General features: G+C 29.7%; 2 protein-coding genes across 2 annotated transcripts; one reads left to right on the forward strand and one right to left on the reverse strand.

The window, feature by feature from the left end:
• Nucleotides 1-4,843: 4,843 nt before the first annotated feature.
• On the reverse strand, nt 4,844-6,961 carry LOC101259178 (aquaporin TIP4-1). Its single transcript, NM_001302912.2, has 3 exons — nt 6,715-6,961; nt 5,549-5,790; nt 4,844-5,437 (listed from the first exon to the last, which is right to left on the reverse strand). Exons 1-3 carry the CDS (start codon nt 6,839-6,841, stop codon nt 5,063-5,065), a joined length of 744 nt encoding a protein of 247 aa, NP_001289841.2. The 5' UTR covers nt 6,842-6,961; the 3' UTR covers nt 4,844-5,062.
• Nucleotides 6,962-16,480: 9,519 nt separating this feature from the next.
• LOC138338061 (uncharacterized) lies at nt 16,481-16,918 on the forward strand. The gene has a single exon (XM_069288529.1). It carries the CDS (start codon nt 16,481-16,483, stop codon nt 16,916-16,918), a length of 438 nt encoding a protein of 145 aa, XP_069144630.1.
• The last annotated feature ends 1,281 nt before the right edge of the window (nt 16,919-18,199 follow it).

Below are 18,199 nucleotides of genomic sequence, written 5' to 3' on the forward strand. Positions count from 1 at the left end.
TCGAGGTTAGACCTTGGGGTACTGATCTTTTGCGGGATTCGATAGAGAAAGTGAAATCTATTCAAGAAAAGCTTCTAGCGGCGCAAAGTAGGCAAAAAGAGTATGCAGATCGGAAGGTTAGAGACTTAGAGTTCATGGAGGGTGAACAAGTCTTGTTGAAAGTTTCGCCAATGAAAGGGGTGATGCGGTTTGGTAAAAGAGGCAAGCTAAGCCCAAGGTACATTGGTCCCTTTGAAGTACTTAAGCGAGTAGGGGAGGTGGCTTATGAGTTAGCCTTGCCTCCAGGGCTGTCCGGAGTACATCCGGTATTTCATGTGTCGATGTTGAAAAGATACCATGGGGATGGAAACTATATTATTCGTTGGGATTCAGTCTTGCTTGATGAAAATTTGACTTATGAGGAGGAGCTTGTTGCCATTCTAGATAGAGTAATTCGCAAGTTGAGATCAAGGGAGATTGCATCCATCAAAGTTCAATGGAAGAATCGACCGTTGAAGAAGCCACTTGGGAGAAGGAGGCAGATATGCGAGAAAGATACCCATATCTGTTTACAGATTCAGGTACTCCTTTTCACCCTTATTTTCCTTCTTGTGATCGTTCGGGGACGAACGATGGGTAAATTGGTATCTATTGTAACGACCTGTTTAGTCGTTTTGAGCAGCAGATTTTATTTCTGGAAAACAGGCTGAAGCGACGGACCCCACGACGGACCGTCGCAGGGTCTCATTTTAAAACACTTAGAAAATCTGAAATTGGGTACTGAAAATCGACTCTCTGAACTTCGTGACGGAATGGCAGGACGAACCGTCACAGGTGTGACGGACCGTCACAGACTCTTCAGAGAAATTGAGTCTCTGAACTCTGTGACGGGCAGCAGGACGGCCCGTCGTGCGACGGGCCGTCACAGACTGCGAAATCCCAGTCTGGGTCGGATTTTTTTACACGTTTTAAGGGACGTTTTGGACTATTCCTACTTTAATTATAAAGTTAGAGGGTTAATGTTAATAAGTCTAATTACTTGGGGGTTAAAAGAGGTAACCTTAAGTTAATTAGTGGGTTATTATTGTCATCTTTTATTCTTAATTATATACCATTTAGGGTAAAAGAAAGAGGGTTTGAATAAAGAAAATAGAAAGAACAAGAGAGAGAGGGAGAATCGAACGAGGAAGAAAGAAGAACAAAACTTTGGGAATTTGCTTGCTTGATCACTAGTCTTCGGTGAGGTAGGTTATGGTTTTCATGCTTTCATAGTAAACTCTTAATGGAGAATGATATGTATTGATAGTATTGTAAACCCTGCTATGTGCTTAATTGTATGCATGCATGAACGTGATTATATAATTGTGATTATATTAAGCATGATGAAGTTATTGAATCCCAAATCTTGATAAAAATCTAATCTCTTTTTAATAATGATGCCTTGGTAAGGGAGAAGGCTTGATGAACTAAAGTAATGAGATTGATGATGCCTTGGTAAGGGAGAAGGCTTGATGAGTTGATAGAATGAGATTAGGGGATCGGGTGTCACGAACCGAAATGTAGATTTAGGGGATCGGGTGTCACGAACCGAAACGTAGATTTAGGGGATCGGGTGTCACGAACCGACACGTAGATTTAGGGGATCGGGTGTCACGAACCGACATGTAGATTTAGGGGATCGGGTGTCACGAATCGACACGTAAATTTAGGGGATCGGGTGTCATGAACCGACACGTAGATTTAGGGAATCGGGTGTCACAAACCGACACGTAGATTTAGGGGATCGGGTGTCACGAACCGACACGTAGATTTAGGGGATCGGGTGTCACAAACCGACACGTAGATTTAGGGGATCAGAGTGTCACGTACCAACACAAGAGGATTAACGAATATGAGGGAGCGGAGTGTCACGTACCAACACAAGAGAAATAAAGATAATGAATCTTGAAAGATGTTAATATACTCAATCGAATGAACATAATTCCCAAATGAGTATGGTATTGAGGCTTGAGTCCTCATGTGTGAACTTGACGGTAATTGTTAATGATATAGTACTTGCTGTTGCTACATGTTGAGTATCATAGTTGATTTTATGATATTACTTGGTATATATTGTTTTCTATTTTGAGTTGGCCGATGATATCTACTCAGTACCCGTGTTTTGTACTGACTCCTACGTTTATGTTTTCTTCTTGTTTATTTGTGGAGTGCAGCAAACGTGCCGTCATCTTCGACTCAACAGTAACTCTAGCCAGTCTTCATTACTCCGGATATCAGGGTGAGCTAATGCTTCTAGCTTGGACTGGATCTTCCTCTTCATGTCTTGATGCCTTGAAGTTCCGGCATGGACTAGCTTTTACTTGTTTTAGCTTTTAGAATACTCTTAGTTTAGTAATTCGATCATAGATGTTCTTGTGGTGATGACTTCCAGATTTTGGGGATAATAATAGTTATTGATTTTATTAATGAGTTTAAGTCTTCCGCATTACTTTCTGTTGATATTATATTGAAATGTTAAGGTTTAGATTGGTTGGTTCGCTCACATAGGGGGGTAAGTGTGGGTGCCAGTCATGGCCCGGATTTGGGTCGTGACAATATGTCAGTAACAAATGAAGTGAAAATTTATAATGTAGGTAGTTTTGAATTATGTATACATAGTATATAATTATTTAGCAATTAATATCTGTCCGAAGTATTTATTGTAGTAATTTAAAGTGGATCTTTATGATTTTGTCCGGTTGACATAATGTTGAGCCTTGAGGACTTCATAACAAATACTCACTACTGTAGAATATCAATCGTTTATTTATTGGAGTTTCTAACTTTCAAATGTTTTTTTTTTAAAAAAATTACATCAATCTTATAGTTTTAATATAAAATTATAATTTATTTACAATAAGTTTTTGATTATATTAATTTATTAAAAATTAAAAAATATATATAATAATTAAAACTTAGATACATTAAAAGTTAGCTCGAATGCATTAAATATTGACTCGAATATATTAAAAAAATAAGGAATTTTGGAGATTTTTAAAAGTAATAGGAGATAATAGAAATAAGTGAAACAAAATATGTGTATTTCTGTAATTTGTCTTTTTTTTAAAATTTGGTGTCCATAGCCTGCATAGAAATCCTAACTTAATTTGAATTACACATTACAAATGCTTATTCGACGGTTGTGCTTCCAATAAAAAAATTTCATATTCAGAGCTTGAACTTGAGATTTCTGATTCAGAGTGAAGCAATCTCACTATTACAACACAATTCATGTTGGTAGAGTTGCAAATGCTTTATTTGGGATTGACTTCCGCTTGCTTTCTTTCCGAGTAGATACAACAACAATTATACAAAACAGATCAAAATTGCTTCTAAATTATGTGAAATATACCCCGTCGTAGTTTTGAGATAAAAAATGTTCCATTGTTATCAAGAGATCACAAATATTCTTAAGAGTTAACAATCCTTATTTTTAATGATGTGACAATTGGCAAGCTATGTGGATAAATTCGTCCACCTAAGCGTTGTTAGCTAGGATTCTCACTAAATTATGAGTCATTAACTGGATTTTGTGTTTATGAAGAAAAAACGAAAAAAATTGATCAATTTCACCATTTTCTTTTAAATTACATTATTAATTTTAGGTTTAGAGTCCTCTTTCCAAACTAATGTATAATAAACAATTACTAGCTTTAGTACATGAACTTAAAAATCTGTATGAGATTTGACTAACGCCTAGACCCATATAGCACATGAATTACATGCTATAGCCCAAATATTATTTCCCTCATCGCCCTCTATCATTTTCTTTAAAATCTAAAATCCATAAAGGATCACAGAGCATAGATAATTAAACAATATGAAATGTTCAAATTTGCTCCTAAATATACTATATGATTCAGAACAAATTTACTTTCCCTTAAAAAAAATCTCACCTTTTACTCATTACTATTAGATTAGCTCAATTTTTTTTTTATTTGTTATGTGATTATTTAAAGGGTGAATTTAGATCATTCATACGCTCAAAGACAAATATGGATGTGGAGTACTTTAAATAGGATATGTTACATGTCCTTTTGCTTCTCTCTCTTCACCATAACAAAATGTAGCACTATATTTTACATCTTAGCGTTTGATCATGCGATATCATATCACGATATGGTATCGTGAGATAGAATCAACGTCTCGATATGCAATTTCATGCTGATTTTATCTCATGATTCCATATTCTCCAAAAAGCATGATATAGAATTACATGGTGATTTCATATCATGGTTTGAGTTATTTTAATACCAAAATTGATCCACAAGTTTGTATTTTATTAAAACAACCCCACATTTTTATTTACTGGCCATTTATTACATATGTAAATAAAAATTTTAATCACATCATTACTTTTTAAAATTTATTATTCTCATCAACATATAGTCATTTTAACTCACACCAACCGATTGTTAAAGTGATGACATATTTATGGTCTATAAACATGAAAATATAGTTGCGAATGGTATTGACCAACAAATGGCTCAAATTATGTTACTTGGTTCGTCTTCTCAGTCATATGATCGGATGCAAATTTAACTTGAGGAAATTGTCCGTACTATGTAAGAGGATTATATTAAAAACTAGTACACTACAATTTATGTTCAATTTTTTTTTATTAAATTAAAGCTAAATGAAACAATTACTTAAATGGAGAACAAATATATTTGTAATAATTTATTATACGATTTTATAATTTTTTAATTTGATAAGATTGAATAAACAATTGGGGTTATTTTAATAATTTTACAACTCATGAGATTTTTATGTTTATGAGAAAATATACAACAGAAAAAATCCACATCTCATGTCCAGACAAAACTTCAATTTCATCTTCTGATTTCATATCATGATACCAATATCACATGACCAAACGGGGTAGTTTAGTACTTTAGTTTCGTAATGAAATAATCGTAGCAAGTCTAGCGAAAGTATTATTAAAATATAAAGTTACAAAAAGGATAACATAAAAAATACATGCATAGATAAGGTAGACTTCCAAAACTACAAGAATAGATAAAGAGCCTTTTGTTACAAAACCCTAGAAAGTCTCTTCATTTGGAAGAGGAACATGAGACCTAACAATGAAAAAGTTTTCACAAATAAAACCAGCAAGCCCACCACCAATGAAAGGCCCAATCCAGTAGACCCAATGGTCAGTCCAGATTCCACTTACAAAAGCTGGCCCAAATGACCTTGCTGGGTTCATTGAAGCTCCTGAAAAAGGCCCACCAGCCATAATATTGGCCCCAACAACAAGCCCAGTTAGAAGTGGGCCCATTCCTTCAAGAATTCCTTTCTTGGGGTCCACAAGTGTTGTATACACAGTGAACAACAAAGAAAAGGTCAAAATCACCTCCATAATTAACCCCTGCCCATAGCTCATTCCATTTGCTAAGGTGTGAACTGGTGTTATCTAAAAAAAAAATGTACATATTAACAAAGAATTTCAAAACTTTTATCATTAACTGTGTCATTAGATCTTAAATTTCATCGTTGATTAAAACGGTGTGAAATGAGTACTTACCATTCCATCGGTGAGGTAATTGAGCAAAGCACAAGCAGCAACAGAAGCAAGTAATTGGTCAATCCAGTAAAGGATTGATCTAAAGACAGTGATATGACCACCCATACAAAGGCCAAGTGTGACAGCAGGGTTAAGGTGCCCACCAGAAATACGAAAACCAGCAGAGATTGTCACAGCCACCACCAATGCATGTGCCATTGCCACAAAAAATAAACTCACTAGTGGATCTCCATTTAGCTTATCTGTTTTCAATCAAAAATATGTTCGAACACTCTTTAATTTTGTGATTTTAAATATGTAAGTGGAAAGTTGAAAGGTTTCGAGAAATTCATCCGTGTTTTAAACAGACTTCAAAAGAAAATAAGTCAAACAAATTAAAATGCAAAAAATTAGTGAATTGTCATGTATAATAATAATCAAGAGAGAATTAATTATCTTTTTTCAACTTTGCCCTTAACATTAATTATAAGAATTAATATAAGTGTATATACTATTGATCAAACAACTCTCTTTATCAAGACAACTAAAAAATAAATAAAAAGACAGTCTTATACATTAAGTGTCCGCTATATATGTGCGGGATTCAGAAAATAACCAGACCATAAAAAGCGAAAGAGGATCTCCATTTAGCTTATCTGTTTTCATTCAAAAATACTCTAATTTGATTATGCATCCCTTTTAATTATATAGCCAAATGTACACAAGTTATACCCTCTCAATTTATTTGATTTTGATACAATTTAAGAGAGTAAAAAACTTTTTAATATATCAAATACACTTTAATTTTGTGGTTTTGTTGAAAGGTTTGGAGAAATTCATTCTTATTTTAAACAGACTTACAAAGAAAATAGGTCAAACAAATTGTAATGAAAAATTAGTCAATTGTCGTGTATTAATCAATAGAGAATTAATTATCTTTTTTCAACTTTGCCCTTAACATTAATTATTCTAAAATTAAAAGACACATATATAGATAAAAATTAAAGAATTAATTTAAGTGTATATACTATTGATCAAACAACACTCTATATCAAGACAACTCAAAAACGAACAAAAAGACGACAATCTTATGCATTAAGTGCACGCTATATATGCGCGGGATTCAGAGAAGAACCGAACCATAAAAAGCAAAAGAGGCATAATTGATGGGTGCAAACGTAACTTACTTGCAGCCATGGCAGATCCAACACCAGCAAAAACAAAGAGAAAAGTGCAAATAAATTCAACAATGAGGGCTTGGATGCAATCAGGCTGAATAGCCTCACGGCTACTTCCAACAGCAATTTTCGCCATTTTAATTTCTCGTCAAATTAATGAAATGGTTTTATTTTTGCTTTTAAAACGGAGGAGGACCATGTACAGCTATATATTTATACACACTCGTAGAATAATATTTAATTTAGCTAGGGTGGCAGACAGTGATGAAACTGATTTTACGAATAAATAATTACATATTTGAATAAAAAAATTTAGATCGATAATAAATAGTTGATATGTTTAGAGAGAAAAAAAAGTCACGTCAAGTGTTGCTCGTAAGACAAGAATATCGGTGGCAAAGTAGTAATGGTGAAAACGATATTCTAATAATAATTGACAAATTTAAAAAGGAGAGTTGATTTAATTTATTTTTTTTGTATTAACTAGAAATATATATTGTTCTATTATTTTGTATATAGTGTGTGATTTCTTCTTAATAAATTGTTGAATGATTACGACGACTAGAAGATCAACATACATGAACACGGTACGTAATAAACATATTTATCTTAATTTATGTTAAATGAAAAGGAGAAAAATATAATTTGAAGCTACTCTTTTTATTCCTTCAATAATAAAGGTTTACACACCATGATCCAAGAGTACATTTGGCATGAAAGGAGAATATTTTTCAAAAAATAAGTTGATTTTTAAATTTATTTTAATTTATGACATTTGATAAATAAATAAAATAATACTATTAATTATCTTTAAAAAATTTATGTATAAAAGGGTAGGTATTGGGGAGGGAGGGAGTCATTGTCCTTCGTTTTAAGAATTTTTTTCTTAAAAAAAGAATATTTTTTTTCAATTTTTTCTCATAAAAAAATAAAAAAATATTTTCTTTTTGTACCAAATACACCCTAAAATTACCCATATTTTTCATACTGATTTGTCTCAAACCCGTTTTGGAAACTGGATGTAAAATATTTTACTACACATAATTTAGACATTTAAAAAAATAATTTCTTTTTTTATATATTATATTTAAATTTAGCAAGGTCAGCCTGCTAACATAATGAACTTCTGATACTATAATTTCTTTAAACTCACTTCTAAATAAAAAATTTTTAAAAAAAGAAGGCATAAGTCAAAACGTTCTACCGACGTGCTACATTATTTGATTGGGAAAATGTGAGGTCCACTTGGGGCACCACTTCATTTTAAAAAAACATTTTATATGCTAACAAGAGACAAAATAGTCTCAATTATTCTTGGGGCAAATGGGTGACATTATAATTTTCAAGAATAATTAAGTACATAAATTATATATATATATATATATTATTTTGAATATATATAGTTTAACGTTTTAAATAGATTGATATACAATTCAATGTATAACATCAGAACGGGTAAGAATTAAGAAATATTGACTTTGTTGAATCTTGTTATCACTCATTATTTAAATAATTAAAGTGTTAGATTGTTAAAAAAAAAATAAAAAATTAGGCTCATATGAGAATTTCATCAATTAGACACGTGACAGTAAAACATAATAATGAAAATTTATTCAATTTTATTACATTCATTTAATACTGAGCTACATGAACTTCGAGCGTGTTAAAAATAATTTGGTAAATTAAAAATATATTTTCTCTCAAATATCAAAATATTAGTGCAAGTTAATCATTTGGCTATTTATATGAGTAATTTCCATTTTGGTTTTCAATAATATCAAAGAGGAAATGGTACGTTTCCTTTGTCCATTTACAATTCTGAATAAACCTTAGATTGATCATTTGTATGCTAATTTTAAATCTCATATAAAAAAGGTTACTAATTTATTTGGATGGTAAGTATCTTCTATCTTCAATCCTAAAATTATAAATTAATATCACTGTGAGAGAAAAGTTTAAAGCTGTAAAACAAATATGTAAAAGATTATATATAAAGCTAATTGATTTACAGATCGCTCACATGTGAGTTTGACTCAACCAACAAATCAAAATTAAACAACAAGAGAATTTTATGAAGCATGCGTGATGAAACTTTAGTTCAATCATAGATGCCCTATGCTCTTTTTATCCCACCATAGCAAAAGTTGTTCAACAAAATTGGCATACACCATAATGATAATGAGTATGTTTGGTGAATTTGTCATTTGGTGTTGTCTTCTTCATTTAATTATTTTCTATTCTTTATCACTACTTTCTTGTTACTATTCATTATGACATTTAAATAGGCCTACCTTAGTTATCAATTGAAACCATATGCTTCCATTGACTTTGCAATGCCAATAGCTACCTCTCCTTTTTAAAAAAAGTTGATTCCATGAATCTATTAGGGAGGGACATATAAATTATTACTAGAATACAATAATTGTATGGTTTTGTCCAAACTATAAATCATCTCCACTTAGTTACCTTTTTTCCTGCAAAAAATAATTAAAAATTAGGAGGCCAATTTTTTATTTTTTAAAGCATTGGAGCTCCAATTAAATTTTGGAAAGGGGCAATTACAAGACTCATTTTGAGAATGATGCTCCAAACAAGTTTTTTTTCATACCCAAAACTTGAACTTGAGACCTATGATTAAGAGAGAAATCAGTTTCAGCTCTGCATCACAATCCATATTGAAAATTAGAAGGTCAAGTTTGATTTTTTTTTTTATTTCCCACCCGATAATTAGGAGGTCAAGTTTGGTTTGATGTTATTATATTTGCAACTTCTTTAATTTGTTTGATAAATATATCGGCAGTTCAGGGGAGCTACTCCGAGATGTGCATTGTAGGACTCATTTTGAGGATGACGCTTCCAACAAGATATTTTACATACATAGGACTTGAACTTGAGACATCTGTATAAGCGTGAAACAATTTCAAAACTGCATCCAACCCATGGTGATAAAAATTAGAAGGCCAAGTTTGATTTTTTTTTTTTAATTTTCCACCTGATAATTAGGAGGTATAGTTTAGGTTGAAACAATTTCAACACTACATCACAATCTAATTCGATAAAATTTATAATGCCAAGTTTATTTTTTTAAGTTTCCACGCGATAATTGGGAGGTCAAGTTTGGGTTGATGTTATTATAATTGCGACTTCTTTAATTTGTTTGATAAATTTATCGGGCAATCGGGGAAATTACTGACGTGACTATTCTCGAGAATTCATACATTATATATCTCTCTATCACAAATAAGATATGATCAACTATCTCTCGATCACAGGGTTTAATTTAGAAAAATAAAGTTCTTTAATTTTCGATAACAACTTAATTCTATTAGATGTTAATGACAAATTAATGAATGCATGATATGTATTTGAACATACACAATTATGATCAACTAATCATAATTAACTACAGTAATATATATTTTTACTTTATTAAATCAAACCATGATACGTTTTAATGATTTGATGTTAGACACATGATGAGAACAAGAATTTATATTTTTATTTACTAAGAAGTTCAAGCAAAAAAAAAAACCTTTGCCAGTCTATAAAAAAAAAAGTATTGATTTCTTTTAAAGATTTAATTTGATTTACGAATAAAGCGAACATAATTAACATACGCGTATATAAGTTAGATGCTAGTAAGAAAAAAAAATATCATGGAATTGGACTATTATATGACACTTATTATACTTTCCTGGTATCTTTCTTTGCTTCTTCTTGAGTAAATAATGACAGAAGAAAAGATTGGTATACTAAATAGTTTCTTTTTTTTTCACTCAATATTTAATATTGATTTTGATGCTTCGAGGCTAATTCAAATACACATCACATAAAGGTCCATTTAAGGAAAAAATATTTCCTAATAATTTTTTTTTTCATATTAAAAACTCAAACATAAAATTTTAGATTGAAGATGTAGAAATTCTGTTCATCTATCCGCCAATATGATATATTGTAGCTTCTTATAGTTACACCCTGATTATTTTTGAACCAACATGAAAAAAGTCAAGAACTATGTGACGAGATAGCGAAGTCAAGATTAAATTTGGGGGTTCTATATTTCTTTTATAACTGTTAATTAATTTTTTAAAAATTCACAAATAATATATTTAATATATATTTAGTTATTTTTTAAATAAAAAATCTATAAAAAAGCTATTAAATTTATCAAAATTCATATAATTCCAATTCTACGGTACTTTAGTTGTGGGGTCGTTTAATTTGGTTGATGGTAAAAGATAATTAATGGTAAAAGATAATTAGTTTCAACTAAATATAAAAATAATAAGAACTAATCGAAGAAAAAACTATTTTTTTGAAAGTAAATAATTTATGTATAGAAGTTTATTGAATGTTATAAATATGTGAATAAAACTATCCTCAAGTGAACTTACTAAATTAATAATGCCAAGCCTCTCGGAGAGAAATAAAAAAATATGGGGGGAAAATTTATTAGTATCAGATGTTTACACTAAATTAATTTATTTTTTATTATTATATAATTTAATAAAATAAAATTATGTTATTAATTAACATAAAAATAAAATAAATTATTAATTCAAACACAATATACATATATTAAATTTATATAAACACATGATACGGATAAATTTTATCAAAAATATGCCAATAGTGCCCAACTACTTCCCACATGGATGTTAATTCATTTTTTCCATTTTTATATATATAGGCTAAGAAATGTTGTACTCTAACAAGACATGGCTGAGTCAGCATTAATATAAAATTAGTACCATTAGAGGCCTAGAGGGTAGTGGTATGGAAAAAAACTTATCTTCAGCGGTTAGAGTCTAGAGATATAATTTTAATTATCATGAAATTTAATAAAGTAAAATATAAATTAATTAATTATGATTAAATAAAATATTTAAAATATTTAAAATATAATATATATATATATTAATTTGTTATAAACACTCAATATAAATAAGTTTTGCATATTTTTTTCAAATGTTTAGTTATTATTATGTTATTTAGAAAGAAGCAGTAATCAGGAATTTGATTTTGTAGTCCTTTGCAAAGGGTTAAAGATACCTTCAGTTAACAGATTGATCTATTTGATCCTAAAAATATCTTATCAGTTTTTAAATAAATATATTATTTTCTTGATTTTTATTTATGTCATTTTTATTACGTTTTTTGATATTTATCATTTTGTAAATTTAGAGGATCAAGAATATCATTTTACAAATAAATGTATTTACATGTAGTCTTTACGAAGTTCCTTAATATTTGTCATATCACAAAATGAATGGATAAATGACGACTATTTACATGTCGTCTTTAGATGTTTTTTAATATTTGTCATTTCACAAAATTAATACATAAATGATAATATTCTTCTTATTTTACCCTTATGAGAATATTAGTGCCTTGAAAATATCTATTTGACCAACATAGAAAAATTAAGTAATAAGTCATATTCATTAGTTAAATTATTAATCAAAATAAAATAATTAATGTTCATTTATTAAAAACTTAATTTCAAAAATATACTAAATAAGTATACAATGATAAACATAACTAGCTTCTAAAGAGGCGTAAAACCTAAATGGTAACAACTAAATTAAATAGAGGTAAACACATTATATTCCTAATAATGCGATTTTATTATTTATCCTACTTTTGTCCAGAAAAAAAATATTTTCTATTTTATTAGAATTTGTTTACCATTATATATATACACACTTAAACATATTATAGAAGTGAATTGGAGGAGCTTAGGGTCAGCGGTCAATTGATCGGTTTGCCCTTCTCCTCAACTTCTATTTATATTTCGTATTTTATGTTTTAATTTATTTTTATTTTAATATTTTCTTTTTTATATACTATGTATTTAAAAAATTTGTATTAACAATTAATTAAAATATTATAAATTTGATTATCTCTTTAAATTTCATATGTGTACTACATAATTAGGACTGGGAGAGTATTATATAATATTTGAAAATCACATTAAAAATTCTATAAATCACAATAATTAACAACTTAATATAGTGAAAATCATATTAAAATGTAATTAATTTTCAAAATTTCACATAGCCACATAAATTGGCACGAAGGTGGTAATATATATTATTTGAAAATTACGTTAAGAGTATTATTAATCACAACTTAAAATATGAACATATTAAAAATTTGATTAAATCTCAAAATTTAACATGTGCCATATTAAATAGGACAAGAGAAATAACATATATTATTTAAAAACTACGTAATGAAATACTTTTATTAAAATATATTAGAAAAATAATTAATTCTCAAAAATTTCACATGTGCCACTTAAATCATAATAATTAATAATTTAAAATATTTTTAAAAATATTTAAAAATTAATACACTCTCAAAATATCACATATGACAAAGATATTATTTGAAAAGTACGTTAAAATATAATAAAAATAATAGATAATAAATATTTAAAAATTTAACTGGCTCTTCTAATTTTATTTGTATCAAATAAAAGAAAGGGAAAATGTACAAATACCCCCTCAACCTATGCCCGAAACTCCAGAGACACACTTAGAGCCCGTTTGGATGGGCTTAAAAAAAGTAGCTTTTAAAAAGTGATGAAATTAAAAAAAAAATTGTTTGTGTTTCGCAAATAATTGTTGGTAAAAACTTTTTTTTTTATCAAAAGGTCTGAAATACCCGTAAAAATTGTTAACATAATAAAAGTTGATTAATTTAAGATTTTTTTACTTAAAAAATAAAACAAAATTAATTTATATTTTACATCCATAAGTAATTATATTTTGCTATCATTCACATATTTCTTTATCATCATAAATTGTTTATAAATAATAATAATAATAGGTATAATATAATATATAATAATAAATAACAATAATAATATAATAATATAATAATATGAAAATAATAATAATAATATAATAACAATTATAATAATAATAATAATAAAATTAGTAAATAAAATATTAATAATAAAAATATCTAAATAATAATAATAATAACAGTAATTATAATAATAATATTATATAATAATAATAAAGAATAATTAAATAAATGATAATAATAATAATAAATAAAATATTAATAATAATAAAGTATAATAAAAAATAAATATTAACAATAATAATAATATATAATAATAATAAAGAATGATAAAATAAATAATAAAAGAATAATAAAATATTAATGATAATAATAAAAAAAAAGAAAAAAAATTTAAGGGTAAAAAGGTAATATATATGATCAAACATAAAATGACTTTTAAGTTTAAAAAAAAAACACCCCTCACCTAGCTTTTAGTTTTTGGCTTAAAATAAGTCATTTTGATATTTGTCAAACACTATAATAAGTCAAAAATTAACTTTTAAGTCAGTTTGACCAGCTTTTAGGGCCCGTTTGGATGAGCTTAATAAAAGCAGCTTTTAAAAAGTACTTTTGAAAGTGCTGAAACTTATTTTTAAAATAAGCAGTTATGCGTTTGATAAAAGTGCTGAAGTTAAAAAAAAATGTTGATGTGTTTGGCAAATAAGTGCTGATAAACAACTTTTTAAATCAACATGTCTGAAATACCCTTAAAAGTTGTTAACATGATAAAAGTTAATTAATTTATATTTTACAGCCATAAATAATTATATTTTGCTATCATTCACATATTTCTTTCTCATCACAAATTATTTATAAGAGGAATATAAACTTATTATAGATTTTAAAGATATATAATTTGAATAGAAAGAACGATTTAAGATTTTATTTTAGTTTTATCCATAGGTAATAATAATTGTCTATCATTCACATATTTCTTTATTATCACAAATTATTTATAAGAGGAATACAAATTTTTATTTAAGTTATATGTGCAACTTATTTTACATTTTAATAATATATAATTTGAATAGATCACTTGAAAGATTTAAGATTTATTTTATTTTCATTCATTAATAATAGTAATTGTCTATCATCCACACGTGAAAAGGGAAAAATAGAAGAAAGAGATGTTAGGGGCAAAAAGGTAAAAATGTGGTCAACTTAAAACAGCTTATAAGCTGAAAAAAAAAAGCACTCATACCCCAACTTTTAACTTTTGGCTTAAAATAAGTTTTTTTTAACTTAAAATAAATTATTTTGAGTATTGCCAAACAGCTAAATAAGTCAAAAACCAGCTTTTAAGTCAGTTTGACCAGCTTTTAAGCTGAGCCAAACAGGCTCTTAAGCCCATCCAAACATGCTCTTATACTATACTAAGTTTCTATTAACTCTGAACTTATTTTATAATGATTTTTTTTATCCTTTTCGGTATATGTGGCACTAGGTTGAAAAAAAAGTCAACCGACATTGGATCCATAAGATAGTGCCACGTAGGCCGAAACGGGATAGAAAATTATTAATAAAATAAATTCAGGGGTAATATGATATAGTATAAGTGTGTCTTTGAAATTTCGAATATAAGTTAAGGAGATACTTATACATTATCTTTTAAAAAAATAACTAAATTAATAAAGCCCGAGCTTTATATATATATATTATTAATTAAATAAATACATAAAATAATTAATAACCTAGAGCCATTCAAATTTGAGGAAAAAAAAGAGATGGAAATGAGTTTAATAGAGAATGTTGCAGGGTCCATATTGAAGGGGAAGCCTCCACAAAGATTTTATTTTTAGCATTCTAAATACGAATATGAGGTCTCTAATTAAATGTTAAACAGTCTCGTCACTCCGCCACTAAATCAAACGCTTTATTTTTTTCCTAAATAAATATCAAAATTAGTACTTTTGGTTGTTTAAATGAAGTGAGAATATACTTGTTATTTGTAGTTTTGATGATTTGACAAACTTAGGGACCTCATAAAGGTACCGGGTTTTCTACTTGAGTATTGCAGGTGTATTGTTCAAAGTATTGCAGATGAAACAAAACTCAGGGACCTAGTAGAAGTACCAGGCTCTCATGATGACGAGCCAGTCAACTGCCAGCTGGAGATGGTGCAGAAAGTAGGTGCACACTTCCCGATGGCGTCAGAAAGTGTGACCCTTCCAGCCAATGGCAAAGAAGTTTAGGAAAGTGACTTGTCCATATAAAAGGCACTTTCCTAAACACTTTTCTCTAGTTTTTGCAACTTGATAAACACTTTTCAAGAACTCTTGCAAAGGCTAATACAAAGCAAAGGCAGAATCATTCCTAGGACAACAACAACATCTGGAGCTTTTCGTCTAGTTGTTTAGGAATTTATTCTCTTGTTCTTAAATTGTAAACCACTCCTAAATCTATAAAGGAATTGGTGTGTTGTGTTAAAAGTCTAGGTTGTCCAGGTGGGATAGCTTAGTGGGTAGATTGTTTTTCTACTTTGACTTGTTGAGCAATAGAGGTCTATTGCTTAACGGTAAGATTGATAACTCTTTCTTACGTTTGGTGTAATCGTGTTTCGCTTTTGCTTTTGAAGATTAGTGAAAACGATTGAAAATCCTGTGAGACAGGTCGTGGTTTTACTCCCTTAAGCAAGGAGGTTTCCACGTAAAATCATTATGTTGATTTTACTGCATTTAACTTTCTGGTAATTTTCTGAAGTAAAGTAAGAGACCTGGTCCATTACTTGTTAAGTGAAGGCATACATTCTATCAAGTGGTATCAGAGCAGGCACTACCTATTTGGTTAACACCAAGGAAGTAATTTTGTTCTAAGAATGGCAGCTCCACTTAACCTCGAAGAAGGTCAGTCATCACACAGACCTCCTCGTTTCAATGGACATTTCTACAGTTGGTGGAAAGTTAGAATGCACGACTATCTCATGGCTGAAGATAGTGAGTTATGGGATATTATACTAGATGGACCTTTTGTTCCAATGATGGAAGTAAAGGATGGAGAAAAGACCATTACTGTTCCAAAGCCCAGGCAGAAATATGATAACGCTGACAAGAAAAAGATTGAAAAGGGTTTCAAAGCTAAAACTCTTCTGGTCTGTCGGATAGGACCTGATGAGTACAACAGAGTGTCAGCCTGTGAGTCTGCTAAAGAAATTTGGGATTGCTTGTTGACTGCACATGAAGGAACTGAACAAGTCAAAGAATCCAAGATTGACATGCTCACCTCACGATATGAGAACTTCAAAATGAAGGAAGGAGAAACTATACATGACATGTTCACCAAGTTGTCTTCTATTACAAATGAGCTGCGAAGTTTGGGTGAACCTATAAGCATGACCAAACAAGTCAGGAAAGTGCTTTGAATTCTTCCAAAGTCTTGGGAGAGCAAAGTTGATGCCATTACTGAAGCTAAAGACTTGAAGGTGCTGACCATGGATGCCTTGATTGGCAATCTTAAAACACATGAGATGAATCGAAACTATGATTTGTCAAAAAAGGAAATCAAGAAGGACAAATCATTGATGTTGAAGTATAAATCAGATGAAGATTCAAGTGATGATGATGATATGGCATATCTCATCAGTAAATTTCAAAAGATTGTGAGAAAAAACAAAATGTATAAAAGAGGAATAAATGGGACTCGAAATGCTGCTTAAGGAGAAACTTGCTACAAGTGTGGAAAATCTGGACACTTCATCAGAGAGTGTCCTTTGCTCAAGACTGAAAACAAGGAACATCAAAAACACAGGGGTGACAAAGAAAACAGAAGGGACCTGGTACTTGGAAACAGAGATCGTAAAGCTGCTGCTGATATGGTTGTCAAAAGGGCTCTTGCTGCATGGGGGGATTCTTCAAGTGATTCAGAAGATCCTGATGAGCCAAAAGATGTGTCTATGGTTGCTCTGCATGAGGAGGAAATTGTCTTCAATGAAATATTTGCTCTCATGGCACACACAGAAAATGAAGAATAGGACAATCAGGTAACTCTTCTTGACATGAAAATTGACTTGGATAAATATTCTCTTAAGAAATTAAGAACCTTGGCAAAAGTCATGCTAGATTATGTGATAGATTTAACATCTGAAAGAGATGCCATGAATGCTGAACTTGAAATTTTAACTGAAAACAAAGTTCAATTTGAAGAGACAATGGCAAGAATGGTGTCTCTAGAGTTAAATAATTCTGAACTTAAGCATCAGTTGTGTCAGTTTACTGAAGAAGCTGAAAAGCTGAATGGAAAGCCAAACAGTTTGCAAGCTGAAATTCAAGAAAAATTGAAAAACCCCGAGACAAATCTCAGATTGTCACTTGAAAAGAATAACAAATTAGAACAGGATGTTGTGAAACTTAAGGAGGAACTTGAAAAATCTCTTAAGTGGACCAAATCCTCAAAACTGCTGTCAAATGTGACAAATCAGAGTAATTTCAATAAGAAAGGACTAGGAAGTCTAAACATAAGTCCTCCTTATAATCCTCACAGTAAGTATGTGTTTGTGTCTGACAATCTGTTGTGTCTGCATTGTGGTAAGAATGGACATTTGAAGAATGAGTGTGTTAGCTGGAAAAACTCATGTGAAAGATACTCTAATTATGCTGAAAGACAGAATGTACCAAATGAGAAACCTGGTCCTAAAGAACCTGTC

The sequence above is a fragment of the Solanum lycopersicum genome, chromosome 8 (assembly GCF_036512215.1).
Source record: "Solanum lycopersicum chromosome 8, SLM_r2.1".
Classification (NCBI taxonomy): domain Eukaryota; kingdom Viridiplantae; phylum Streptophyta; class Magnoliopsida; order Solanales; family Solanaceae; genus Solanum; species Solanum lycopersicum.

Excerpts from the sequence above, each read along its gene's own strand:
- LOC101259178 (NM_001302912.2), bottom strand. The coding sequence starts at position 6,841 with ATGGCGAAAATTGCTGTTGGAAGTAGCCGTGAGGCTATTCAGCCTGAT. Across the intron at positions 5,791-6,714 it reads TGGATCTGCCATGGCTGCAA|ATAAGCTAAATGGAGATCCA; the intron begins GTAAGTTACGTT and ends GATTGAAAACAG. Across the intron at positions 5,438-5,548 it reads ATTACCTCACCGATGGAATG|ATAACACCAGTTCACACCTT; the intron begins GTAAGTACTCAT and ends TTTTTTTTTTAG.
- LOC138338061 (XM_069288529.1), top strand. The coding sequence starts at position 16,481 with ATGGCTGAAGATAGTGAGTTATGGGATATTATACTAGATGGACCTTTT.